This window comes from Sminthopsis crassicaudata, chromosome 2 (genome assembly GCF_048593235.1).
Source record: "Sminthopsis crassicaudata isolate SCR6 chromosome 2, ASM4859323v1, whole genome shotgun sequence".
Taxonomy (NCBI): domain Eukaryota; kingdom Metazoa; phylum Chordata; class Mammalia; order Dasyuromorphia; family Dasyuridae; genus Sminthopsis; species Sminthopsis crassicaudata.
The window spans coordinates 389,783,239-389,811,148 of NC_133618.1; the positions used below are offsets into that span (position 1 = coordinate 389,783,239).

General features: G+C 39.0%; 1 protein-coding gene and 1 pseudogene across 5 annotated transcripts in view; both read right to left on the reverse strand.

Moving 5' to 3' along the window:
• Positions 1 to 5,252: 5,252 nt before the first annotated feature.
• Positions 5,253 to 27,910, reverse strand: part of DIAPH1 (diaphanous related formin 1) — an 80,183-nt gene continuing 57,525 nt past the window's right edge. For all 5 annotated transcript variants that reach the window (XM_074291666.1, XM_074291665.1, XM_074291664.1 and 2 more), the window contains 10 exons: positions 23,738 to 23,836; positions 20,146 to 20,240; positions 18,676 to 18,777; positions 18,161 to 18,400; positions 17,894 to 18,023; positions 16,703 to 16,828; positions 16,331 to 16,494; positions 16,097 to 16,232; positions 13,383 to 13,469; positions 5,253 to 7,384 (listed from right to left, as the gene is read on the reverse strand). In XM_074291666.1, the coding sequence (XP_074147767.1) occupies positions 7,227 to 7,384; positions 13,383 to 13,469; positions 16,097 to 16,232; positions 16,331 to 16,494; positions 16,703 to 16,828; positions 17,894 to 18,023; positions 18,161 to 18,400; positions 18,676 to 18,777; positions 20,146 to 20,240; positions 23,738 to 23,836 (1,337 nt within the window). In that variant the 3' untranslated portion in view covers positions 5,253 to 7,226. The remainder of the gene's footprint in view (positions 7,385 to 13,382; positions 13,470 to 16,096; positions 16,233 to 16,330; positions 16,495 to 16,702; positions 16,829 to 17,893; positions 18,024 to 18,160; positions 18,401 to 18,675; positions 18,778 to 20,145; positions 20,241 to 23,737; positions 23,837 to 27,910) is intronic.
• LOC141556407 (protein C1orf43 pseudogene) lies at positions 20,247 to 21,799 on the reverse strand (annotated as a pseudogene).

Consider the following 27,910-nt stretch of genomic DNA (forward strand, 5'->3'; position numbering starts at 1 on the left):
GTTTCTGGGAGCAACTGCCTAGAGTGGGAGGAGTATATAACTAGGATGGGAGCCTGGATTTGGCTCCTGACAGCTGGGCAAGAGATGAAGGCGGCCCTGCGGGTTCTGGACGCCTGGGTTCTATTCCTGGCAGGGTTGTAGACTGAATGGATGCGTGGGCAGCTGTGGTCCCCAGATTGGTATGTGTGCACAAAGGCATAAAAAGCCCTTGGGGTCGAGGAGGGAGAACGAGGGAGCAGCCCCTCCCTCTGCCAGCTACATTCCACTTCACAGATCAAGGCCCTGCCTTGCCCACAGCCCCCTCACCTCCTGTCATGATGGGGCTGTAAACATCCAGACTCTAGGGCTATTTAAAGGGCTTTATTTCTAGCCCCAGCACCACACTGTCGCGGCTGTCCTGGCCCCAGGCTAGACAGAGGTCTGAGAACTATGTATATACTATCACTTCCTAGCCTAGAATTTTTTGTGTTTCTCACGTTTCACTTATGGCAGGGAGTTTCCTGCGCTTTTATCTGAAAACCCCAGACAAAGGCTTCTGGGGACAGCTGTGGTTCAAGTTTCTAGTGGGCTAATGACCAAAAGGTGGGGAAAGGAACAAAGCAAGGGTATTGTACCACTGATTCACTTGCCCCTAAGTCCACAGCACGATTCTCCAGATTGTATAGCTAAAACCATGGCATCCTTGATCCCTTCTCAGCATTTGGTACTGTTGAGCACCCCCTCCTGGATACTCACCGGGTTGCTGTAACACTGTTCTAGCATAGTTCTTATCTTTTCCATTTTCTCTTCAGTTTTGTTACCTGTATTCTGTTCCTTAGACATAAGACATATCCCATTGCTTGGTTCTGGTATCTCCCCTCTCTATTTTGTCTTTTAGAACTTATGGATTTAATGATCATCTCTATGAAGATAAGTACCAGATCTACAAACCCCGCCTTCATCTCTTCCAAGCTTATCACCCATTTTTAATTGCAACTCTACCTCCATGTTCCACAAGCATCTCACATTCAATATGTCCAAAACAGTCCTTGCCTTAACTCCTAAACCTCTATTTGCTTACTTCAGTATCTTAAAAGCTACCCAGGTTCACAAAATAAAAATCATCCTGGACTCATTCTCTCTCTATATCTGCCCCCCTCCCATATTCAATAATTTGTCAAGTCACAAATTTCAAGATGTCACATCTTTTGCGTCTGTTCTCTTCTCTACCCATACTAAAACTACCCTAATTCTCTTTGTACTATTGCAAAAAAAAAAAAATGTGTCTCCCTGCTTCAAATATCCCCCATTCCAAACCATGTTCCACCTAGTTGCCAAATTGATATTCCTAAAGCACAACTCTGATCATGTTATTTCTATGCACATAATGGTCCACATGATGAAACACAAATTATTGTTCATTATTTCTTTGGAAATCTGTAAACACTTCATGATCTGATTTCATTCTACTTTTCCAAGCTGATTACTTCCTGACACCCTCATATACCCCACACCACAATCAAATCAGTCTCTTTGCACAGGCATGCCCCTATACCTAGAATTGCTCTCTTTACCTCTACTTTTTGGAAGACTTTTCAAGTTTCAGTCCAAGTCATCTTCTTTTAAAATTACTCCAGTTAAATTAGAAAGGTTTTGAACAAAACCAATGCAAGCAAGATGCTGAGGGAGACCTTCATAGGAAGTGTCTCTAATAAAGGCCTCATTTCTCAAATATATAGAGAATTGAGTCAAATTTGTAATATGTCATTCTCTATTTGATATTCAAAGGATATGAACAGGTAGGCTTTAGATGAAATCAAAACTCTCTATGGTCATATGAAAGAATGCTCTAAATAACTTGATTAGAGAAATTTAAAACAATTCTGAGGTATCACCTCATACCTATCAGATTAGTTAATATCACAGAAAAGGAAAATAAATTATGGCAAAGATGTGGGAAAATTGGGACACTAATGCCCTGTTGGAGGATTTGTTAACTAATCCAGCCATTCTGAAAAGCTATTTGGAACTATGCTGAAAGGGTTATAAAACTGTGTATATCTTTACCCAAAAATATTATTACTAAGTCTTCATTCCAGATATTTTAAAAAGGGGAGGGTGCAAAGTGGAAGGACTTATTTGTACAAAACATTTTTTCGCAATTCTTTTTGTGCTGGTAAAGAATTAGAAATTCAGGGGATGGCTGGGAAATAGCAGAACAAGTGTGGGTTTATGATTGCAATGGAATACTATTGGGCTAAAAGAAATGACAGCAGGATGATTTCAGAAAAAAATCTGGATTCACATGAACTGATGCAAAATGAACAAATTCAGAACACTGTCTATTATAACAGCAATATTGATCAATGTAACAGCAATAATGATCATTGGTGATGATCATTGTTGTTCTCAGCAATACAATGATCCAAGACAATTCCAAAGGACTCATGATGCAAAATAGTATCTGCTTCTAGAGAAATAACTGATGGAGTTTGAATGCAGATCAAAGCATACTATTTTTCACTTATTTCAAGTTTTTATTGGGGGGTGGAATGGGGTTTGTTCTGTTTTCCTTCACAATATGACTAATATTGAAATGTTTTGCATGATAGCACATTTTATCAAACTGCTTATTGTTTATATCATATCAAACTTTCAGGGAGGAGAAAGGAAAGGGAGAGAATTTGAAACAATTGAAAAAAATGATTGTTAGCAATTTTGGATTTTTACTATATTGGAGGGAAAAAAAGAGAATTTGGAATTCAAAGTCTTGCAGGAATGAATGCTAAAAACTATCCTTATATATCATCGGAAAAATAAAATACTACTAAATTCAGAAAAAATAAATGTTAAAAATTATTTTTACAAATAGTTGGGGAAAATGTTATTCAAAAATTTTCTTGGTTGTTCTTGTCCCACTCCATTTACATATATGCATGAAGACAAAAGAATATACATATTTGACCTATATTTTATTTGTGAACATGTAGTAATTACCCAATAGAAGGCAAGTTCTTTGAAGGCAGACACTGCCAGATCTAGCACAGGGGTTGGCACGTAGTAGGCAATTAGATTTTTATTGATTGACTTGGATATCCCTGCCTGGTATAAATTGCAGAGATGGAGCACAGTTCAAAGGTAAGCATGGGCTGAAAAGCAGGGCCAGAAACTAAGAGGTAAAGATGATGGAATACAAGCAAGGACACAGCTGAACTATCCCGATATCCCTTTCCAAATAACTTTAAAGTAATGCCTCAAATAAAATTTTGAATTGGCAGAGCCAATAAAAGTTGCCTAAGACAACTTAGGGAAGTCTGAAAAAGAGGTCTGTACCACTAGGGTGAGTGTAGCCCCTGAGCCACAGTAGGAGGCAGCTGCAACAGTGGCAGTAACAGCAGCAGCTGTTTCAGGACCTCAGAGCCCATATACTCTCTAACTGCCCTAATAATGATAAAGCTCTTCAAGTCTGACCATTTCATCATTCTCTGCACTTTACCCTTGAATCAAGATGGCTCACTCTATGTACCCAAGACCCTCCAAACCTTTCCTCCATACCTCTTATATCTGGAGTACTCTCCTCTTTTTTTTTGCCTATCCAATTACTATTCTTCAAAGTCAAAGATAGTAACTTCCTCCACGTGGCCTTAGCTGACCCTCCAGAAAGTCATAAACCTCTTAAGATTCATATAGCATTTCATGAGTCTCTTCTGTACTTTCAATAGGCAAAATGCTATGATAAAGAGGAAAGTCTGAGGTGGAGATGGGTTCAGGTCTCCTTTGAAACATCTAGCTATATGTCCAAGGGATAAATCACATCATCTTAATGGCCCAGGCAATTAAGATATCAATTTACAGATGAGTTGCCGATCTGCATCAATCTGCAGAGGAAGTTTCTACACTGGGAACTCTCTACTGAGATAAAATCAAGTCTGAATTGGTTCCTCACCCTCTTCCTTCTCCAAATTTGTTAGGCAATTATGTTATTAGTTAGGCTTGCCTTATTCCAAGTACATACAAGAGACTGAAAACAACTAATCATCTCTTAGAAACTTGTTTCTCTCTTAGCACCTATGCTCTATACAATACTTTAAAATTTATTAAATGAACAAATATCTACAGGATCATAGGATGTTAAACTGGAAGGGGCCTTGGAAACCTAGTCCAATCCATTTATTTGGTGGAAACTGAGGCACAGAAAAGTGACTCACCACGATTACACAGTACAAAAGACATTCTCTAGCCTCACATTTCACATCTTTCACAATTCAGCTTCCTAGTAGTAATAAATCACGTCATTTACTCCTCTTTTCCACATTCCATTATCTAGACAAACAATTCTTAGCTATTCCCTGATCTAATTCCTGTTTGCTCTCTACAATGTCCTTCTGTCTGTGGAAAATCTTGTCTTCCTTAAAGGTTTATAAATGCTACAATCTCTATGAAGCTTTCTGTGCTTCCTCCCCTAATTCCCACTGAAAATTATTTTAAAGCAGTAGTACTCAGACAGGCCTTGGACCATTATTGCAAGGGATCCATTTAAACATAATGCTTTTTAGAGACTGATTGATGAATAAGCAATGATTTCACTTGTTATGGGGAACTCCTAGATCTATGCTTAGACTGCAATTTATAATCTAAAAAGAGTTGTCAAAAGAACTGAGAAATTAAGGAATTTGCTGAGGGTCATCCCATCATTTGAAGCTTCCTCTTCACTTAAGACCAGAGGTCCTAAGTGTGGCCTTAATCAGATAAAAATGTAGTTGGGAAACGTTTAACAAAATAAAAAATGCAACACAATGTTAATTTGTGGGGAGGTTTTTTATGTCAACATACCACCCAGATACTATCCATTTCTATTTGAATTTGACACCACTTACTAGACTTCTCTTTAGGACTGTTGTGAAGCTCCAAAGGAGTGTGTATGTGTGTGTATACACACACACACACAAAGAACTTTCTTTTTTTGGCAAACTTTCTACACATTCATTTATTAATATTCTATACTTATTTGTACCCTTCCATTAGATTTTAAGCTCAAGCACAGGAATTCTCATTTTTCACACTTGTATTTCCAGACTTGCACTTCTTGAACAGGAGGTGTTTAATATTGTTAATATGAATTGATGCTTGGGAAGCAACAAACTTGATATTGATCCAGAAGGAGGGACAAGGCCCTTGGATTTTCTCAAATTGACTGAGAAGGGAAGGTTATATATTTGGGGCGTGGAAGAGGTGTGGGCTAAAACCTCACAAAGAAGACTGGAATGAACGAATACTGTTCCAATGCTTTATTAACAGTTGTGAACAAATAAATCCAACAAATCAGAGATGATGACATGTCCCAGAAGCCCAAAAAGCAAGGGAAATAGATTTGTATCTTGCCCTTTATTATTATTATTGGGTTTTTTTTTTGTTTGCTTTTTTTTTTTTTTTTTTTTTTTTTTATCAAATGCATCTTAGCAAAAGTGATTTAAAAAAGAAAGGTTCAAAGTTTGACTGTCAGCCAGTAGGGAGGGACAATGGGAGTAGCAAGTACTCCTCATGACACAGCATCTGAAAAAAGTTCTCACAGCAGCTGCTGTTGCCCCAAACCTTAGGCCCAGGATTTTTGACCTCCCCAACTCCCAGAATTCCCTGTCTTTGAGCCTTCTAGATTTTCTCCTCAAAGGGTCCCATTCTCCTCTTGTCTATAAGTAAGGAAATGAAGGGGACATGAGGAGGGCAGGGATGATTCAAGCTGCATTTGGGAATTCTAGGTTTACCTTTCTAGGGGATATGGCACAACAATTGTATCCAGTGTAGGGTGAGGGCACAGTGCCTCTGTATCCTACTTACATGATTCTACCCTTCCCCCTACCCCAATCCCTTAATCCCTTAATCTGGACCTCTCTCTTCCCCCATAGTGCCCAGTTAGCATTTGCACATTTGGCTCTTCAAATATATTAAATTTATAAAAAACTCAGCAGTACCTGGGTCCTCTCAGCTCCTTGGCCTGGCCTTGTCTGGTCAGGGAAAAAGTACCAAGTCACCCATAGACCTCAGAAATTAATAATCCAGAACTACTGGCTGGGGGTTGGAATTTGAACTTGCCCATTAGGACAGGATCAGATGAGGCCCTCAGATGAGGCAGGTCCTGGTTTCTGGGGATAAGCAAAGGGGAAAAATTCTAGGAACTCTGACATTCAGGAGGGAGAGGGGGCAGGGATCAGAGAAGAGAGAGCTTTTTTTTTTAATATTTTCTAAAAAACAACATCTTATACAAAAATAGATCCATTTGCAAAACAATTTCTTAGCCAGGAGGCTCTGCCTCCCCTTTCCCTGGAGACTTGGAGAGGGTGGGGGCCTTGTGCAGCCATATAACAGCTGAAACTTCCGATGGGGATGAGCCAAGACCCTAAGAATAACAAGGGCAGTGGATATCAGCAATGAAGGGGCATGTGCAGAAGACAGAGGGAGGGAGGAGGTAGGGATGGTAGCAAGGACACTCAGTTAAGCTGAGGATGTGGAGAGGCTGTCCTGTCTTGATGCCCTGTTAGCAATGCCCAGACTCTAGGATCATTTTTCCTCAGGTGCTCTACTTCATGCCATAGATGAATAGTGGTGGTCCGGTTCTTTTTGCTTTGTGAAGTTGGGGTGAGGAAAGGGTCCTTCCCTGGGGGTGGGAGCTGCTCCTCATTTCTTTAGAAGAAGCAGCCAACACCTCACCACAAATAATAAATATCAATAGCAAATGGAGAGAGGGAGAAGAAAGCAGAAGTGGCAGCAATGATAGGAAATATAAGAATATGGTCAGGTCAGGAAGTTCAAGAGCCCCATGCGGTTCCTAGGGCCAGAGAAGCCACAGCAGGGCACTAGACAGCAGAAAAACATGAATCCAGCAAGATTGACCTTGGGGTGAGCTCCTTTGGAGCCAGGGACTGAGGAAGCAGGTTGGGCATGCCCAAGACCTGGCAGCACAATAACAAAGGTAAGACAGGGTTAAGGCAGCATAGATGGTCCCTGCTTTGGTAATGCAACAGCCAGTGCTGAGTGGGCATCCAGGGCTTCTTCCACTGTGCCCTTTCCTTCTTGCCTCCAGACAGCTGAAGCTGTGTATGCTATACAGAGAGCAGCAGGCCAAAGAAAGGAGGCAGGGAAGGTTGGCTGCCAAAGAGGAAAGTCCACTTGACCCCCTAGGCTCATGCTGCAAGACAGGGCTGCCTTGGGCTCAGCTGTTCAACCAGTGTTGCTGCACAGCCCAGGCCGAGCTAGCTCGCACGACCAATCAACTCCTTATTTTCATCGTGCATGTCCCGGGTTCCCTCGCTCATCCTGGGCACCTTAGCAGAACATGTAGTCATGGCATCATCCTTTGTCAGCTCTGAGGCAAGGAGAGAGGTGACTGCACATCCGGCCTTCCTGTTGGCTGTAAGAGAAGAGAAGTGAGACACTGTCCTAGCAAAACCTGATTCCTCCCCCTGCCCCCAATCTCTGGGATAGAGAATCAATTGAGGTCCAGGCTAATGTGTGTACTGTTCTGGACAAATAGATTATTTTAGAGAAAGGGAGATCCTGCAGCATGTAGAATTATTAAAGAGTCAACAGTGGAGAGGAAGAATTTCTTGGTGAAATAAGGACAAGATGGTCAAGTGAGGAACAAAAGAGTGTAATCCATCTTGGTCACAGCTAATTCACTTGTCAGTAAGCCATTCAGCTAGTCACAGCCAGGATAGCACAGCCAGGACAGGGACCTACCCTAAAGGATAGGTATCCTTATGCAGATAGCAAAGCATCTCCCATAGCCAGAGGCACTAGAAAAGGCTGTTTAACAAGCAGGTGCACATCTTGCATTCAGATGACTGTCTTAATTGATCCCACCCTCAAGGAAAAAAAAAGGATCTATACTTCCTAACATTCCACCTATTTTATAATGAACAATATATGATCCTTAAGCTATGGATCTTTTTTCAAAATAAGCCAGGGTGGACAGAGTTGTCTGCAGACTGCAGAAGTCATTAGGTGGATCCCATAAAGCAGGGATTCTTTCCTTTTTGGGGATGCTATGGGGCTCTTTGGCAGTCTGACAAAGCCTATGAATTCCTTCTCAGAGTAATGTTTTTCAATGTTTGTAACTGAAGGAAGGAGATGCTAAATCTGTTCATAGACCCTTTCTAAGTTAAGTTCTAACTTAAGTTTCTAAGTTCTTCAAGTTAAGAACCCTATTATAAAGCAATCTGAGGCTAAAAGATGAGGTTTCATTCTAGTTGCTGCTCCAAGACTGCCACTGATAACAACCCAAATTCTCATGCTAATGACTGTAGTTAGCATGCTCTCTCCCCCTGCTCTATCCACTGGAATTTCCACAGAGGCTCCTAAGTCTGTAGGGTATGTTTCTCACAACTTCAGTGCCCCTAGCACATAAAGGCGACTCTTCAGTACCACATATTTCTGCTGCTACTGTTCCTTCCCACGGCCTCTAAGTACAAACAGAATGTATTTGGAAGTATGGGAAAATGGGGGAGGTTAGGATAAGGCAACATGAAGGATGGAGCACAGTGAGGTAGCTGAGGGAATCAAGAGGTGAAGACAAACCAAGGAGAGTAAAATTTGCTCTAATCTATATATGAGATATTCCTAGAATTTCTGCCCTCTCTGTAGCAGCAGAATATCTTCGAGGAAGAGCCAAACTAGATTAGAAAGCTCAAGTAAGCACAACCTTCTCTCCTCTTCTTCCTGTGGCTGCCAGCTATGCTAAGTTCTCAGCCTCATCACTACCCAAATCCACTGCTCCTCTCACATGTAGAAACTACTAATGGGGCAATCAGAGTAGGAAGCACACATAACATGGCCCCAATTCATCAGCTCAGAAGTCCCCTCTTCTTTTTCTACTTACTGGCACAAAAAATACTATCTAATAAGGATGAGGAGTACACATATTTTCTAAGAGCAGTTCTCTAATATTCCAGTTGGCTGGACTTCAGTTTCATCACTTCCTAGGCAGTGTAAGGCATATAAGTCTTGGGAGTTCCATAGATAATGAATATGCTTGAGGGCTTTTTTCTTCCCTCAAAGTGTTGCTGTAAGACCCTTCAATTTCCTGGACAAGATCACCAAGTATCTTAGAAGAAGAGACTAAGTTTCTGATATATATATTTAATAGACATTCCCTTTCCATATATTCTGCTCTAACTAAAGTGCTAGGAACCCCTTTAACTTTCAAAACTACCCAGAATCATTTGTCACTGTTTTCTTTGCATTTCTTTTTTGTCCTTCTGGTCCACTTCTGATTTCTAGAAAAAAGAGGCTCAAAAACCACGTCATTTGTCTGACTTACAGTCAACCTCTAACACTGAGATAATGTGTCTATGAGGACATCTTCGTATATCTAAAGGACAAGACACAGGGAAGGTAAAATTTCTGACTCTAGACCCAGGAAAAATAAAGGTCAAACTTAAAGGGATAAAAAAAACCTTGTTTTTGTCAGGGGAGTTTGGGGCAGCTATTCTAAGAGAGGTCTGGTCAAAATAAGAGACAGAAGTGCAGAAGTCAAAGTTTAAATGTTGAGCCATCTTGAAATGTTTTGTTCCTCATTTTCTTTCTTTGTAGAATAAAACTGCTGCCTCTGCCCAGAAAAAAATTTTGAGGACAAACCCCAATATTTACAGATATTAAAGAACTCATGAAGCTTTCCAGATCAGATAAAATCTATTCTTAAGTCATCCTAAGACTAATAATTTTCATTTAAGACATGGGAAGCTAAAGCAATAGGGAAGAGCATAATATAGCTCAAGGTCAAACAGCAAGCTAGTATCAATTCTGGCAACATTATGGAACCTAAATATCTTGATTCCTACTCTATCTTGTCTGTTGTGATAATGCTAAGTAGTTTGAATAGCCAAGATCAAGGTGACTGCTTTAATCCATCCCTCATTAGCTACTTGATGTTATATAACCCTGGAAAAACTAAAAGCTTGACAAAGATACAAAGAAGTATATTAAGCCTATGAGATGGTTCTCCTTATGAAATTTTATTCATATTAACAAATAATTATTATAAGTATTCATAAGAAAGAAAATTCAAAAAGGGAAAAAAGTCAGCAAGAAGCAGCTAAACAATGTTGGAGATAGAAAAGGGTTAATGAGATGGGAAAAGGATTTTATAGAATACAGGAAAGGAACTAGTTAAAGGAAATATGTATTTTAATAAATTACCCAAGGGAAGAGGAAACTGGGACAGATGGGACAGTCATAGTTATACTAAAAATCTCATTCATGTCCTAATAAATTCCTAATTATATATATTGTCCTATTTTTTGCTTAGTGGGTATTTTCTTCTTATCAGAATAATCTAAAAAATTTGGAAAAAATAAAAGTCCCATTGAGGCAATTTCATTACTATACTGTTCTTTTATCTGATAGCAGAAAAAGGTCCTCTGGACTAGACTAGAGAGGGTTTTGCTGTTATTTTCTATCTACTTGTGACCAACTAAAGTAAGAGCTGAGAGAATTAGGAAGGAGGGCTAGAAATAGTGGAGGGAAGGGAAGAGGGAGACGGATTTCTTACTTCCTTTAGACTCTTGTGCCATTGAGCAGATGGCCAGTATAAGAGGCTATGATTCAAACACTGAAATAAAGTTGAATCACTAAAACCACAAACTGACTTAATCATCAGCCTGAAAAAGTTCCTTCAGGACAATTACAGAGATTCTTCTCCTCCACACTTAAGCCATTGTTCTTGAACACTGCAGAACACAAAAATCTGGGCTCTGTTTTTAATGAACCAGCCTTGAAAGTCCCCCTTTTTCCTTTTTTTAGACCACTTCCCCCCATACCCAATAAAGGGTCTTTGTATGATGGTCACTCCCTAGAGGCCGGTAGATTTTTTCCATTCCTTTACATTCTAGGGAAGAGCCGCTGATGTCTTTGAATAAGGACAGCTGCCTCCCTGGGAATGAGCAGTCACAGACCCAGCCTGTGAGGAAGATGTATAAGCAATGCCTCTGTTCAAGGCAATAAGCCAGATAATACAGCCAAAAAGGCAGGCAAGAACAGAGGACTCTACAAGGATAAGCTAGAAGTCTTAGAGGGAAGATACAAAAACCCACCATCTCAAAGCAAAAAAATTATTAATCCTCTGTATCTCCTATGTTTATAATTAAACTGCTTACAATTAGATTGCCACAAAATTTTTACAAATTGGAAAATGTGAGGCACGAAAGTTAAGTGACTTGTCTTAGGAAAACATGGTTAGATAATCAGGACTCCTGACTATCAGTCTACTATGCTTTTCACTTTAACACTTAGTCTTTACTTTTGTACAATCACAGTTATCATTTAAAGGGGCCCTCATTGAATACAGGTCAAAAATTCTCATGAAGGCCAATAGATTTCCCATTTTTTGAGAGAAGTATAACATTCACATAGAACTCTTTAAGTGTTAGAGAGCCAAGGGAAACCACCAGGGGTCTGAGTATGCACAGGAAACATTTGGGAAGCACCTGAGATTCTATTAAGACATCTCTCTCTCTAGGGAGATGGGAATTCCCCATGGAAGCCTATTGTCAGCATTCACAGATGAGAGTGGTAAAAAAAGAAAAAAAATTTTGAAGGCCACTGCACTTAAGAATTGTTTGAGCTGTTTATTGTGCAGCTAGAGTATATCTCATATGATGTGAATGTATTACTGTCTAGAAGTTGACAGGAAAAATACTGTTAGTCATTACTTAATTTTATAGGCAAGGCCCAAGCAATACTGATTCAGTCTACTCTTCCTTCTCCCTACCCAAACACTCATAGCAAAGTGCTCCACCCAAAAATCATATTGATCAGGCTGAGAAGGGCTGGAAAATGCTTAGGAAAATTCTTTTCCCTCTTATCTCCTACCTCTCAAATCATCATTTCAGTAAATTTCTCTACTTCAAGCTCTAGGGATTCAGTTTCTTTTCTTTCTTTCTTTCTTTCTTTCTTTTTTTTTTTTTGCTGAGGCAATTGGGGTTAAGTGACTTGCCCAAGGTTACATAGTTAGGAAGTGTTAAGTGTCTGAGGATGAATTTGAACTCAGGTCCTCCTGACTTCAGAGCTGGTGCTCTATCACTGTGCCATCTAGATGCCCCTGGGATTCCGTTTCTTAAGCAAAATTACTAGGATTGAGACTGTGCTATAACCAGGAATTCTAGCATCAAATTATATTTTCTATAGTAATTTCATTTCTAATTATTTAAGTGATGGTAAGAGATGGTAAAAAGTTCTAATTCAGTAAATACAGATTGGATTTCTGGATTAGGAGTTGATCTAAAAGTCTATCTTGTAAAATATAGATTGCGATTAAGATATCCAATACTGCATGCCCCATTTCTGGTAGCTGAATTCTCCAACTTATAACAGGTTAACAGGTAACAAATATGCCATGTTCTCACTTGAATGGAATTGGTTATATCAATTATGGTGGCAGTTTACATATAGGCCCCATTCTTCTTTTCCAGGATGATTCCAAGGTTAAAGATGAGATAAAGTAGAACCAAAGAATTTCGCAGAGAACAAACAGCACTTAATACCTGCCTCTATAGTTGTGAAGTTATGGCTAAAGGAAGCCTTTAGTTGTCATTTCCTTCCATTCTGGGAAAGAGGACATAACTCTTAAGAGTCAAATCATATACCAAAGTTATCATCAGTCCTGAGAAAACATCTTCATCAAAACTGGTGATGCATCTATAATTATGGTGCTTTTCCGTGCTGAGAAGAAAGAGTAGGAGCCCTAGCTATCCCCCTCCTCCCTTTTTAATTAGGTCCTTTTCCCATTTCCTTAATAATTCATCCTATTTATATCCTTACCTAAATAATATCTCACTTCACCTTTATTCTTTTCTCCAGGTATTCTTGTTCAACATTATATACTCAACATTATCAAAGGCAAGGTGTGGTGGGAAAGCCCACTTCTAGACTAGATAACTTTCAAACAGGCATTATAAGATCCTGTGACTCCAGTGTCTACCTCCCATTCCCAGCTTTAAACTTTGAGTAGGTCATATCTATTCCTGTGTTCTCTCACGTGTCTGAGCGTTTCACTCTCTTTATCAGCCCTGATTCTGATTACATATATGTACAAACTCCTTTATGTCCACAGAAACAAAATGCCTTCCTTGTGCTTCCCTTTGCTCCATGAAGGGAGAAGTCAAACCAGAGCTCTCCTTCAAGTTAGCAGATGAGCTCCAGATGTTGATAAAAAGATAACTTTCTCTAGGACTATGTGAAGGAGATTTGGATAAGGTGGTTTAATTATTCCCAGACTTCCAATGCTAGTTCCCTTCATCAACAAATTAGCTTGGCTAATTCCTTTTCCAGTGTTTAGGATTTGTGTCCTTAATCCTAGAGCATAGAAACCTCATAGCTATCAGCACAAAGTCACCACCAATTCCCTCACTTACCTTGTCTGGGTCCTCTCTTCCTTCGGAATGCTGCACCTGACTGTAGGGCTTCCAAGAGACTGTCCATCACACCAGTTTCATCACCCTCTGTAAGGAAATGAAGTAAGATATGAAGTGACTGGTTTATATGCTAACACCCTCTTATTCCAAAAGCAGCCCAGGCTTTGTCAACCATCCTCCCCCTATCACTTTCCACCACCGCACAGATAATGAATTGTGTTTGGTCTTTACTTGTTCCATATGGTTCCAAATCATAACAGATGGGTGTAAAAAGGCAGAAGAGATTCAAAATCTAAGTTATGCATATTTACATATTACCTCAATGTTACTGAAATAAAAATTTTTAGCCCTGAAACCCCTTTATTAGTGAGTATTGTTTGTCCCTTACTAGGATTTTGGGTTAAAGGTATTAAGGTGAACAGTAGAGGCTCTTTTTCTGGGAGATATATCACACCTCCAGGCTCATCCCTCTCTTTTTAGTCAACAACAGGATAAAGAGTTGCTGATCTTCAAAGCAGACACTAAGATTAAAATGGTAAAAAGAAACAAACTCCCTTCCCCCAACCCTTTAAGGCATTCTGCTTAAATGTCTGCAGCAGGGATCTGCTCCCCTTTGCGGAGTTAAAAGAGGCCGGAAGCTACAAATAAATGGTCAGCTTATACACAGGTCTTATCCTCTAACAACAGCTTCCTCCAGAGAGCCACATTCCATTTAGGCCCTCTGTAATACATTGAATAATTCTTATAGGTACACAAGGAGTTAATGTAGAATCCTTGCTCAGGGCCCAGGTCTGTTTCCATGGCAACAGCTCCTGGGTGGTGAAACCTGAAACTGCAAAATCCCCAGAACAGCTGTCATTTCCAAGGCTCTGGCTAAATGTTCCAAGCGCCATCTGCCTGCTGAAGAGAACCAATGCAGCTGACCTATATTCCAGCTCAATTGCTGGCCATAGGGAATGACAGGGCACAGGGATACTGCGCCTCCTGCTGACTGGGCTAAATCCTAACATCACTTACATGCTAGCGATAAAGGATGAAAGGATTTAAAGACAGAAGGTCTGACAGAGGTCCCCTCATGTCATACTTTCATTTTACCCACAAGAAAACTAAAACCCCAAAAGGCCGACTTCCCTAAGGTCAGTGAAAATTCTGGGATCTGAAACAGTCTTCTGAATCCCAATTCCATCTTGTTTTCACTCTAACATGATGTGTTCTCCCACCCCCAGTACCTAGGACTGGTTCCAGTTCTGTTCCAGACCACAGACAGATACCAGAGGAAGGGATTATGACAGAACATTTTCTGTGATCCTTGCTTTGTAGCTAGAATAGCTGAGATGCTGAAAAGCAAATGAAATTAGGTGGGCTGAGACTTGACATAAACTTTGTTACAAGGCTATGGGCTAGAAAAGGGCAAAGAAATGGGTTGTTACTGCTCCTTCCTTTAGGTTCTGAGAGGTAGGCTGTTATTGAGCTTTGTATCCAACAAGTGCTAGGATTGAAAAGGTTCTGAGAGAAAAACAATAAACCTTTAAAATCAGTTTCCAAAACAAATCCCAAATAGACCTAAATAGTACAGGACCAGGAACAGTCTTTCTTGAAAAACAAAACAAAACTCTAGCTTTAATAGGGTACAAACGGCTCAGTTTTCCTGAACTAACTTAAATTAAAGGCCTGGAATTTCAGAGGCATAAGTCCCTAACTGTCAGGTGGAAGGAACAGCCAAAGGAAAGAGAGGAAATATCATGGTAAATTCAGTTGGCTACTGATAATGTTAAATTTAATTTAAAAGTTAAATTTCTGCAGTCACCAACATGAGCAGTCAGCCGTGGGGGGGAGGGGAACAGGAAAGGAATCAGGAGCAGGAAAGAAGCAGAGGCAGGAAACAGGGGCAGTAATTGAGGCCATATGTTTCAACAAAGGAATGCTTCTGGAAGGGGGGGATAAAGAGGGAGAGTGTGTGTGTAAGTGTATGTGTATGTGTTCCCATGTAAGCTTTTGAGCCACATGTTAAACAAAGGAATGCTTCTGGTAGTAAAAAATGGATACCGTCTGGGAAGAGTATGTGTTTGTGTTATGGTTTGCAAATCCATACTTTGTAGCTGTTTCCAAATCATGATAATGAAGAGGATTGGAGGAAAAGAGGAAAAGTTAGGAACTAGGGGAAGGATGATACTGCCGCCACAGAAGACTTGGTAGAGGCCTAGGAGGCCATCTTGGAGATAATGCAAGCAGAGTTCTGCAGGGTGTGAGAGACCAGAGGAATTCCTGAATAGGTAGGAAGGAGGAATATGTGTTACAGTAACACTAAAATTATTTAGTAACAAAAAATTATGAAAGGGAGGAGATTGGACAATTAAGAAAAGAAGGTATAAAATTTTTAAAAAATTGGAGGGGGGCAGCTAGGTAGTGCAGTGGATAGGGCACCAGCCTTGAATTCAGGAGGATCGGAGTTCAAATCTGGTCTCAGACACTTAACACTTCCTAGCTGTGTGACCCTGGGCAAGTCACTTAACCCCAGCCTCAGAAAATAAATAAATAGAAATAAAAAATTGGAGGTCTAAAAGAGGAAATTAGAGCACACACAAAACTGATTTGAGGAACCAAAATCTCAGTTATTTGAGTCCAGCTCAAAGATCAGCCAATTTCTCTCCCTAAAAGGCAATTCCTGAACATGCTTACTATTTCATCCTTTATTCCTTGTTCTCCTTTCATACCTGCATTCATATCTATCAATTGTTCTCTCTTCTGTTGCTTCTCTAATCGTTCTTTCTCTGCCTTTTCTTTGGCTAGCTTTGCTCGACGCATTTTTTCCTCTGTCTCCCGTCGCTTTTGGTTCTCCTTGACAGCTTGCTATGAATAAAAAACAAAATAATTAGGCAAATTGAGCTAGTTTCTGAGAGAAAAACTCCTAGGGCTTCTTGATTTGTAAGCAAAAACTGCTTGCTTACCAGAAACATATTCCTAAAATTGTTTAAGTCCATGAAGAATTCTTCCACAGTCATTTTCTTAGGATCAAAGAGGAAATAATCTCCTAGTTCCTTAAAGAGGGTTTCCATGTTAGAATGCATCATTCGAAGCTTGTTATATTGTTCCTGGGCATCCTTTACAAAGCTGTGAAGCCAAGGAGTAAAGGAACAGGACCAAGAAACTAATAGTATTTATTGCTTCTTTAGACTCTTCTTCAACTAAACACTCCTAGAATGGACTGCATCACCTATTAGCCACAAAAGAGATCTCACTAAAATGTGATACAAACGCCTACTCCTGAGCCCCATAGAAATCTCCTATTTTCCCCCCTCTTCATAATTCTTGAAAGGATATGGTCATCTTCTCCACAAATTTGTCTTTTTCATCAGTGGCAGCTGGGAAGTTCTGAACATCTCTTTCTACATCTGAAATCTGCTTCTTCATTAGATCCAGGTTCTTCTGTAAATTTTCAGCTGAAACTATATAAGATGGATGAGGTAACAATGAATTTATAGCTTCAATGAAAAATGAACTTATAACCCTGAAAGGCTCTTAGCCTAGGAGAGCAGCTCTTCAAGCCAGTAACTTTCCCCTTCCTAACTTCTCTGAATACTTGATTACATTTAATTCGGCACTTTTTAATATTTGACTTGACATATCTTTCAATACTCTCTATTATGTACAAGTCTTATTCTTGCATCTTGCAAGATTCTAAGCATCTTAATGACTAGAATTGTGTCATGAGTTTATTTGGCAAACCCCAATATCTCAATTGCCAGAAAAATCAGAAATGGTCAATATTTAACTAAATGAACTAAGCTCTTCCCCTTTAGGCCCTGTGGTCTTGGTCCCATGCCTGTCAGAGGAGTGGGATTTAGGAGTAAGGAAACTTGCATAGAAACATATAGCTAAGAAAGTGCTGCCTGTATAATATTTTGAATTACTTCTACTCTCAAAAGAAAATGAATGGTAGAATCAGCTTTTCCTTCAGCAGAAGGCTAAATTTTCTCTGCCTTCTTCCCTAATAGTGACGTCTTAGCTTTTGCCAAGAAAGTCTATGTTTTCTGAATGGGAAAACCAAGAATTGAAGTCTTATATCAGTGGTCCTCAAACTTTTAAAATAGGGGGCCACTTCACTATCCCTCAGACTGTTAGAGGGCCAGACTATAGTAAAAACAAAAACTCACACTCTGTCTCTGCCCTTCAGCCCATTTGCCATAAATGTCCTCAGCGGGCCGCATCTAGCCCGCAGGCCGTAGTTTGAGAACCCCTGTCTTAAACTAAAAACAAGTGCCTTTCCTCAAGATAGCTTTCTTTTTATTGTGCTGCTAATTACTTTCCTCAGTTTCATACACAGAAGCTCTTCTCCATTTTATATTTTCACAATGGACTCATGTGCCCCCCTCAATATCACTTCTAAACCCAAATGTAATCATTAGTTTGAGACAATGAACTCTATAACCAAATAATCTCTATTTCCCTCTCCAAGCAGATACTTGCCAGACCCCTATGCCATAGTACAGTCTCTCCCCAGGTTTCCTCACCTCTACTAGCCTTCTCTACGTGGGTTAACTCATCCGGGAACTTGAGGACATCAGGGTAGTCATTCTCACACATTTCAGCCAAGAAATGCAGCAGTGTCATCTTCTGATCAGTGGACTTAGTGTCACGAAGCTGAGAATGAGAATATCTGTGAGCAGGGAATGGATTTAAGAGCAAAACCACCCTCAGAAGATTGTAGCCCCTACTATTTGGTCCAAAGGATTAGAAAACTTGCCCTGGTCTCTCTCTGTTCTGTCTCCCATTCTCACCTTGCAAAGGAAGCTAATGTTGAAGCCAAAGGCACCAGCATTCCTAGAACCAGCATTCATGTAGTTGCCCACAAGCAGGGTTATTTCCAAGAGGCTAGAAAAGTTCTCACTCTTTCGTACCTCTTCACAAGCAGCTGTTACAGAAACAATCTCTGGCTTGATATTTTCTACCTGCTCATTGAACTGTAGCTTGAAGAGGATGGCATTGAGTCGAGGTCGAAGGCGAGGAACAGTGCCCATCTGGTGGAAAGGACAAAGGAGCTAGAGCATAACCAGGCAAAGAAATAGTAACTGGGAGGAGGTGGGGGGCAAGGGAGGCAGGATTCAAAACCATTGGTCAAGTACAGAATCTCAAAGTGGGGTAAGGAAAAAATACTAAGTCTAGGTTTAAGACAGAATAAGGCTAACAGGGTGAGGAAATAAAATGGTCACTACACAATAGGTAGATAGAGATAAACAGACAGATAGCTTCTCCCCATGGGGTAAGGAGTTCCACTGCTTTAGGCCTTACTCACCACTACACCAAACTGTTCTGACTCAGCCAAATCATCATATTCATCCTTTAGTTCTGACAGCATCTTTAGCTGCTCTGGCTCTGGCATCTGCTTAATGAGATTCTGAAAGAAAGAAAAAAAGAGGGAAGAAGAGAAGGAGGGGAAAGGAGGGAAGGAAAGAAATGGGGTAGGGAGCAAGGCAGAAGAGAGTGAAAGAGTGATAGAGAGAGAGAGTGAAAGAGAGAGAGAGAGAGAGAGAGAGAGAGAGAGAGAGAGAGAGAGAGAGAGAGAAATATTTAGTTTGCTTCATTTTAGTTGAACATATCTCTTAAATTGTCCTACTGATCCCATTCAATGTTCAAGGATCAATATGAAGGAAAACTACAGGGTACATTACCTGTTTTATGAGAGAGCCAACTCAAAAGATTAATAAGCTTCTTAAGAAATACTTTTTAAAAAATCTTTAAATTTTATCCTTTAATTTGCTTTATTCTTTAAATATCCTTTAATATCTTTTGTCCTTTAAAATAATTTATATTACTTTATTATATTATATAAAAATACTTTCTCTGCAACTTAAAGAGTTTTATAGGATTGTTCAAGGCCCTAAGTTAGTATGTGCCAGAGGCAGGACTTGAAACCAGGACTTCTTGGCTCCTAGGCCAGATTTTTTATTTACTGCAATATTCTGCTTCTTCTGTGTTAATATAGAACAGAGGTGGGGGTAGGGGGCAAGAGACACACTCAAATTTATCTTTAGATTTAATATTAAATTAATTGAAATTATAAGTAAGAAAATATAGGGGTAGCCAGCGAAGTAGTGCAGTAGATAGAGCACCAGCCCTGAAGTCAAGAGGAGCTGAGTTCAAATCTGACTCAGACACTTAACACATCTAGCTGTGTGATCCTGAACAAGTCACTTAACCCCAACTGCCTCAAGCAAAAAAAAATAAAATAAAATAAAAAACCCACCACCACCACCAACAACAAAAACAAAAAACAAACATGTCAATGGAAGAACCTAAGTTGAAGGATATTAAAGAAAATAATGAAACAAAATGAAAGTGAATTAGCGCCATCAAATTTCTAATTATACTAAAATAATTTAATTATCAAAATATATGAACCAGTAATAGTAAAGAAAGCAGAACCAAAACAATAATATATACACTCAGTGCCTTCAGCTACATAAGGAAAAACAATATATATATTTTTTCCTGAGGCTGGGGTTAAGTAACTTGCCCAGGGTCACACAGAAGAAAAACAATATTAAACAACAAAGTATCAATGTTGACCACACTGGAATTATTTTAAGTTAATAATAAAAATATACTCTTAAAAATCAGAGTGGTATATAGTTACATATATAATCATTTTTGTAGTGCCTTGCTTTTTTTATTTTCTCTTCTGTTCTCATTTCAATGCAAATAGTGATCAATAGGTATGAAAATTTAAGTTATTTAAAATTAAAATTCAGTATCTTTGTCTTACCTGCACCATTGATTCTGTTAGAACAGCTTCATTCACCTCCAAGATGACAGCTTTGATCTCCTGATAGGGCATACGAAAAGAACCCAGGAAGATTGCTGCCAGAAAATGAGAAACAAATGTTTCTTCCATTTTCTTCCTCTTCCAAACTAATGTTAGTAAATTTTTTTTTTCATTTTCCAACTGTTTTGTTAAGTAACCAGTTTATAAAGTCAAACCAGTGCAGTGACTTATTGGGGACATTTAGAATTAGTGGCTATTTCACATTTCCCCTTAGTCACATCTTGATCCATGTTATGCAAAGCAAGGCAATGCTATAAACACAACACAAATTTCAACAGGGCTTGGTTTAAGTACAATACCCTTGCTCCCTTCTGTCCTTTTCTCTCCACAACTTTAAATGGTATGTCCATGGACTAGAGTTTCCAACTAAGTGGACAAGATAGGAACTAGCTAGCTAAAAATGATTTCCATTTTTAATGCCCTCTTCCCCACCCTACTATCCTATTTTGAATAAAACTGACTTTGGCAAAAAATAAACATGGTTAAAAACAAGTTCAAGTAGGGAAGAAGTGACACAGAGGAAAAATATGTATATTCAACTCCACAAAAATGCTATCGGAGGGAGGAAGAGGGCCTTATGGAACTTACAATAGATCCACAACAGATCTGAGTGATAAGGTAAGGAAGAATTCTGGGCATAACAATATCAATGCTGTCCAGTGCTACTATGTCTCCTGCCCTGGAGAAATCCCTAAGTACTGAATCTAGATTCTCCTCCTGGAGACATATTAGGTATTCTATCCCCAAATTCAATCAATGGGTGCTCTCTAGTGTGTTGTAGTTATTCTTAAAACTCTTCAGCTCTAGGCAATGCTTTTACTCTTCTGGCTGGAGGAGAGAGGAGAGAGAGAGAGAGGAGAGAGAGAGAGGAGAGAGAGAGGAGAGAGAGAGGAGAGAGAGGAGAGAGAGAGAGAGAGAGAGAGAGAGAGAGAGAGAGAGAGAGAGAGAGAGAGAGAGAGAGAGAGAGAGAGAGAGAGAGAGAGAGAGAGAGGAGAGAGAGAGGAGAGAGAGATGACCTGGATAGTTGTTCAGGAGGAAACTTCAGCAGGCAATGTTAGATCTTTAACTATCAACTGAGGATCCTAACACAGGGCTTGACAGGAGCAGCCAGTTCATTCAGTGATCCCTGATAATATAGATATTCATTCTGGCCAAAGACACCAGGTTCTACATTGAGCTGACATATAGCCATCAAACAGGTTATCAGTTAGAGCTTTTGCAGATATCTTTGAAGGAGGAATTTGTTTCCAAAGCTCCAGCACATAAGAGCCATCAGCGAATGAAGATGCTAGCTTTCTGATAGGTGGGTTCTCAAAGGCATTAATGATCTCCAAGACATTCATTTTGTACAAGTATTTGTAACCATGTTGATTTCCTAATGTCTCACAAAAATCTAGCATCATCCTCTTCAAGAAGCTGGAGTTCATAATTTACATCCTTAAATAGCTCTTCCTTCAGATTCTTGGGAGCTTTTTACTCTACAGGAATGTAAGTGCCTCTGAGACTTCATAGGAAATCGCATGCTCTGCCTCTTCATAAAAATCAAAAGCAGCAAAAATACCAAGTTCCCTTTTCCAGAGAGAGGTTTAAATGTGGATTATAATATAGCATTTCCACTTCTTTCGTTGTTGTTTGCTTAAATTTTATTTTCGCATTTTTTTTCCTTTTTGATCTGATTTTTCTTGTGTAGCAAGATAATTGTATAAATATATACACCTATATTGGATTCACATATATTTTTGCCATGTTTAACATATATTACTTGCCATCTAGGGGAGGGAATAGAGGGAAGGGAGGAAAATTGGAACACAAGGTTTTACAAGGATCAATGGTGAAAAATTAACCTTGCATATGTTTTTAAAATAAAAAGTTTCAATTAAAAAAAAAAAAAAAAAGCTCACATAAGCCATCACTAGCTTGATATTAGCTCTGGACAACCAGTTAATGCCACACACCATGGCCTCTCTCCAGCTTTGCTATTATGGGTTTTGTAATGGCAATGGATCTAGGGTTCCTTGGTGTTCCCTGAACATTTTCTTATAGGGAAGCCAAAGCTATGCCCAGTCAGAAAACATGGCAGCTGGGAAAGGGATAGAGGGAAGAGAATCTTCCTAAAATACTGCTTTTATCATGTCATAATCCTGCTCAAGAAACTTTTTAATGGCTGGTTATAAGACAAAAGTTCAAACTCCTGGAATTTAAAAACTTTCATGACCTGACCACAACCAATTTGTTCAGCCTTAGTCCTTACTGCCTGGTTACATTAACCCTTCATTCCAGCCAAAGCCATTTACTTGTCATCCACGGAATATCTCTTCCCCGTCACCACATCTTTGCTATGGAGATGCCCTATGTCCTCTTCTCTATTTTTCTAAATTGTATCCATTTAAGTTCCAAATCCATTCTCATTTACCAGAATATCTGATCTTTCTTCAAAGTCCTTAATGCCTGTATTATGCACTTGGAAATTATATATTATTTGCTAGTATGTCTTTTAGGTGAGGAAGAGTAGAAAGAACATTAGCTAGACATGCATTGGGAAAACTTGGATTCCAGTTCTGGAGTTTATATTTACTAGCAATATGACCATGAACAAATCATATCCCATCTTTATGCCTTGTTTTCTCATCAGCAAAATGAGAAAAACACTCCCTTATCCTAATGCTCACAAGGTTACTATAAGGAAAGTGCATTATCAGATGGAAGATGCTGGAGTTATACTTCTTGAAAGAAGGGAGTTTCATTTCTTGTCTTCATACCCTTAGTTCCCGTATGATGCCTCATATAGACTAAATCTCAATATATGCTTTCTGAATTGAATTACTACTATAGTTTTTTTTTTTTCCATATATGAATGGCATGCTTCTTTAACCACATTAAAGCTCTTTGAAGACAACAATTATCTCTTACATTTACCTTTTTGGGTTCCTTATAGCACCTAGCATGATGCTATTGAGGATGTTCAGTATTTCTTGATCATGCAATCAGAGATAGCCAGGAATTACATTTATGCTTATTATGTACAGCTTTCTATCTATCTTGTTCTTATATGCACAAACCAATATTTATCCTAACCTCTAGAAATCAATTTTCTTATTTGCTTTGTAGTGAAATTTCTGACCCAAAGGTTTATTTTGGAAGCAGAGAAGACAATGCTTGAGCACAATGATAAACCAAACTTTAAGTATTTCTTTGGGCTCATTCAGGCCAAAATTAAGCCAATGGCTCCTCCAGTTAAAGAAAGTTGCACCAATATAATGATAAACACAAGCATGTGAAATAGGCAGGTGAAAATTCCAAATCTGGAATTACAGCATCTCAAAGATAGCAAGAGCTTCACAGGCCACTAAAGTCTACCCTTGTTTGATGAATGGTTACCCTGTTTTCAATCCAGGATATGCAGGGGATGGAAGGAGGAAGTTCTTGAGGCACTACATGCTGGACCACTTTAATTATTGGGTACAGCTGAAACTGAGTTGCTAGAAAGTTTTTTCCCTTCATCTTGCAAAAAATGGATCATAGTTATACTTACAGAGATTTTGGGCCGTCTTTGAATCCAACACCTTCAGTTCTTTTACTTTTTTCTTCTGTACTGACTTCTTTTCTTCTCCACCTTCCTGATCCTTTTTGGCTGGGGGGAAAGATTAGAAAGGTAGGATTAACAAGAAACAAATCCCATTACTGAAAAGTTTCAATTTACAAAATAGTTCTGTAGTCCTAGGAAGATTACTACTACCCTTGTAATGTGATACAAAAGATTCTGGAAATGATCATCCAGGGATTGTGTGAATATGGTTAACCTGCAGAAGGAATCCTAGTATCTAAATATCAACTTGTTGTCCATAAAACATATAAAGGGAAAGAATGACTTCTTTATGAATACTATTCCCCTTTTCCCATTCTTAAACATTACTCAACTTTCCACATACAGGTCAAATCCCATCTCCTTGATCATATACTAACCTAAAAAAGCCCTCTCTTTTCTTTGTTTTTAATGTACTCATTGTTCACACAACATTAGCTTGACAATTAAAATACCCTGATTCTGCTATCTCTTTAATAGTTGTCTTAAAGATTTTTAAAAATTCTATATATAAATTACAGTTAACTCTTCCACATGTGACTTTCCTTCATCACAGTTGTAGTCTATCATGGAATGGGCATAAAAAATGATAATTTGGGGGGAGTTTTGTTGAAGTCACAGATGACAAAAAAAAAATTTAGAAAATCAGAAATGCATAAAAATATATAGTATATGTAATATCAACATATTTTATCTTTTAATATTCTAATAATTCAATTTCTTCTCTGGTATGAAAAAAGAGAATAGATGCTATGCCTCTAACTCCTGCAATGTGGAAGGTTAACTATACTTTTGAACTCTACTTGTTTATATTCTATCATCAACTCAATAATAGATTCTACTCCTTCATGCTTCTATTGCTTCTTATAAGCATAGCAGGTACTTAATAACAGCAAAAATAAATATTTATAAGTGTTTTATAATTTACAAAGTGCTTTACTTACATTTACGCATATAATAACCCCCAGAGGGAAATATTATATTATTCTAATTTTACTGATGAGAAAACTAAAATTCAGAGAAGCTAGGTCAATAAATATTTATTAATGTTTACCATGTGCCAGGCATTGTGCTAAGCAATGGGTATACAAAGAAAGGCAAAAACAGTCTCCACCCTAAAGAAGCTCACTGTTCAATAGGAAAAAATAATGCAAATAGCTATGCACATACAAGATATAGAAAGAGTAAGTGGAACGTTATCTTAGAACAAGGCACTAATATTGAGGGAAAGCAGGACAGGCTTCTTTAACATCAACTGAGACAGTGTGGTAAATAGCAAAGAACACCAGTACTAAATCTAGGCTCCCCTGGGTCTGAATTTGCCCCAATTCACACTATTAGATTTAGAGGAAAGGTACAAACTTGAGCTTTGATTAAAGTCCAGTACCATTTTCACTGCAGCAATTTGCCCTTCTTAACATCTAGGAACTAAGCTACATTCTTTTAAAGTTTTATTTATGCCTTTTGTAGTCATACCATCATCTCTAAATATCTTTATCTTGTCCCACCAAAACCAAACAATTCTATTACACTAACGTACCACTATTTGTTTAGTCATTCCCCATTAGAAAGGTTTACCAACTTTATTCTAGTTTTTTGCTACTATAAAAAGGTTTTCTGTGCATATTTTGGCATATGTGGTGATGAACTATTGATTAAAGATAATCAAGAAAGTATACAAAATCAGTAGGAAACCATTAGGAGAAGAAAATATGGACATTTGCATCCAGGAAATCCAGTGGAGAAGGTAGGGCATATTGGTCTATTTCTCTTCAGGTTCTCTGTCACATTTTGGTGTCCCTGAATTTCTGACAGCCTGTAGTTTTTCCACCTGTGTTTGAATATAACTCCTAATCCAGTAACAAGGAAAAAGGCTAGTGCTCATGTCAGTTCTGATGGATATCTTCAATACTGATCCTTTAAGTCACAATTTTACTGGAACTGAAAATTCAGAAAGCTTACAAGATGGTAATGCGCTTAAGACAATAATTTTCTCATTGTTCAGACTGGAACTTCTCATTTCTACCAGAACAGGAAGATCAACCTTATATAGAAGACTTCTATCCTATCTTAGTGATAATGAAATCAAAAGAAGAAAAGCTGAGTAATTCTAGTTCAAGAAATAATGTGAAATATGATGATCAATTCTGATGGATGTGGCCATTTTCAACAATGAGATGAACTAAATCAGTTCCAATAGAGCAGTGATGAACTGAACCAACTACACCCAGCGAAAGAACTCTGGGAGATGATTATGAACCACTATATAGAATTCCCAATCCCTCTAATTTTGTCCACCTGCATTTTTGATTTCCTTCATAGGCTAAATGTACACTATTTCAAAGTCTGATTTTTTTTGTACAGCAAAATAACTGTTTGGACATGTATACATATATTGTATTTAATTTATACTCTAGCATATCTGACATGTATTAGTCAAGCTGCCATGGCGGGGGGAGGGGAAAAAATTGGAACAAGGGGTCTGGCAATTGTCAATGTAAAATTATCCATGCATATATCTGGTAAATAAAAATTATTAATTAAAAGAAAAGAAAAAAGAAATCGTGAAGTTTCCAAAGGACAGAAGTCTAGAGATATGTAAAAAAATGTAATTTTATTTGGGAGTTCTGCCAATAGGGCAGTTAGGTGGCACAGTGGCTAGAGCACCAGCCTTGAATTCAGGAGGACCTGAGTTCAAATTTGGTCTCAGACATTTAACACTTCCTAGCTTCGTGACCCTGGGCAAGTCACTTAACCCCAGCCTCAGAAAAAAAAAAGGGGGGGGGGAGGGGAAGTTCCTGCCAAGACCCAAACTGCCTGGGACTCTTCTGGGACCCATAATGGAGAGCCTTGTACCATCTAGCTAACTCCCTGGAAGTAAGATTTCCAGCTGCTGAAGCCATGACTTATTACTCTGTAGATGTGAAGTATTTTCCTGATAAGAGCACCAGCTCTTAGACAGGGCAACTGGCCAAATCTAGCTTCCTCAGGCAAGCTTTGCTGATCTTAATGCCCTTCTCCAAATGTACTGCTAGCTTTGCCAGGAAATCAGTTCCTGTCGCTTCCCTCTTTTAGTCAATATACTCCTGGGGCTAGAAAGCAGATTTGCTTCAATGGCTCAAAGTCAAAGTCACTGACCTACTTCTGAGTAGTTTAGCAAAGCCATGCAAGCAGCTTTGCTAAAACCAATGTTCTCAGCTCATACTAGGAGCCTAACATATTCTCAGGAATTAAAAATGGGTTAAAAAATGGGGAAGGCTAAGGTTCAGGGCCCTCATGATGTCACTCCTATACATTTCTACCCCAGTTATTTCTGCTTTAGACTAACCTCACATTAGTAAGATATTTCATTATTATTTATCAAAGCAACACCATAAACCTAACAGCCCCCAAACTACAAGCAACACTAAGCTCTACCAACATACTCAAATTTCTCAGACAATAGGGACAATAATACCACTAAAGGACAATAAAGGTCTTGGAAGTAGGAGCCCAGATATCATATAATTGATAGGTTAAAGCTTCTGTGGACATAACAAACCTACTTTCTGGTCCTAGGTTCGTGGCAAAGAACTCCTAGCTCTGATTTACAAACCATTTCTCAGATTTTAGAGAACATGCTATAATCATGGCATAGGAGGAGGCTATGCCTTTTTTTCTCTAGTAACGCCCTCCTCAAATATTCCTGTCTTTTCTTCTATCATTCCCTCTGTGGAAAAATACAATGGCAGACTGTACTTCAATGTGAAAAGGGGGCATCTGGGTTTATCCCTTCTGGGCCCCAATGAACTAAGAGGAATTCAATCTGTCTTTCCTGTTTTTTCAAGGCATTTATGATTTCATGACATCTCCTAGTTAAGCCTGTAATTTAAAGTTCCACTCTGAGATCCTCTGTAACAAGAGGTGCGGTGTCACCTCTTCAGAGGGGCCTAAAAAAGAGAGGGTCTGACACAGAATGTTAATTCCTTCTGTATGCAGGCATCTAGCTGGACAAACACACTGCTATTCCAGAAGGCATTCGTCAGCCAAACACCTCTCTGCTCTGGGCTTTTCCAGAAAGGACTTGTTCTTTCTGTTGCCCAGGAGGTTGGGTGCCTGCAGTGAGGTGTGTCCCTGATGAGC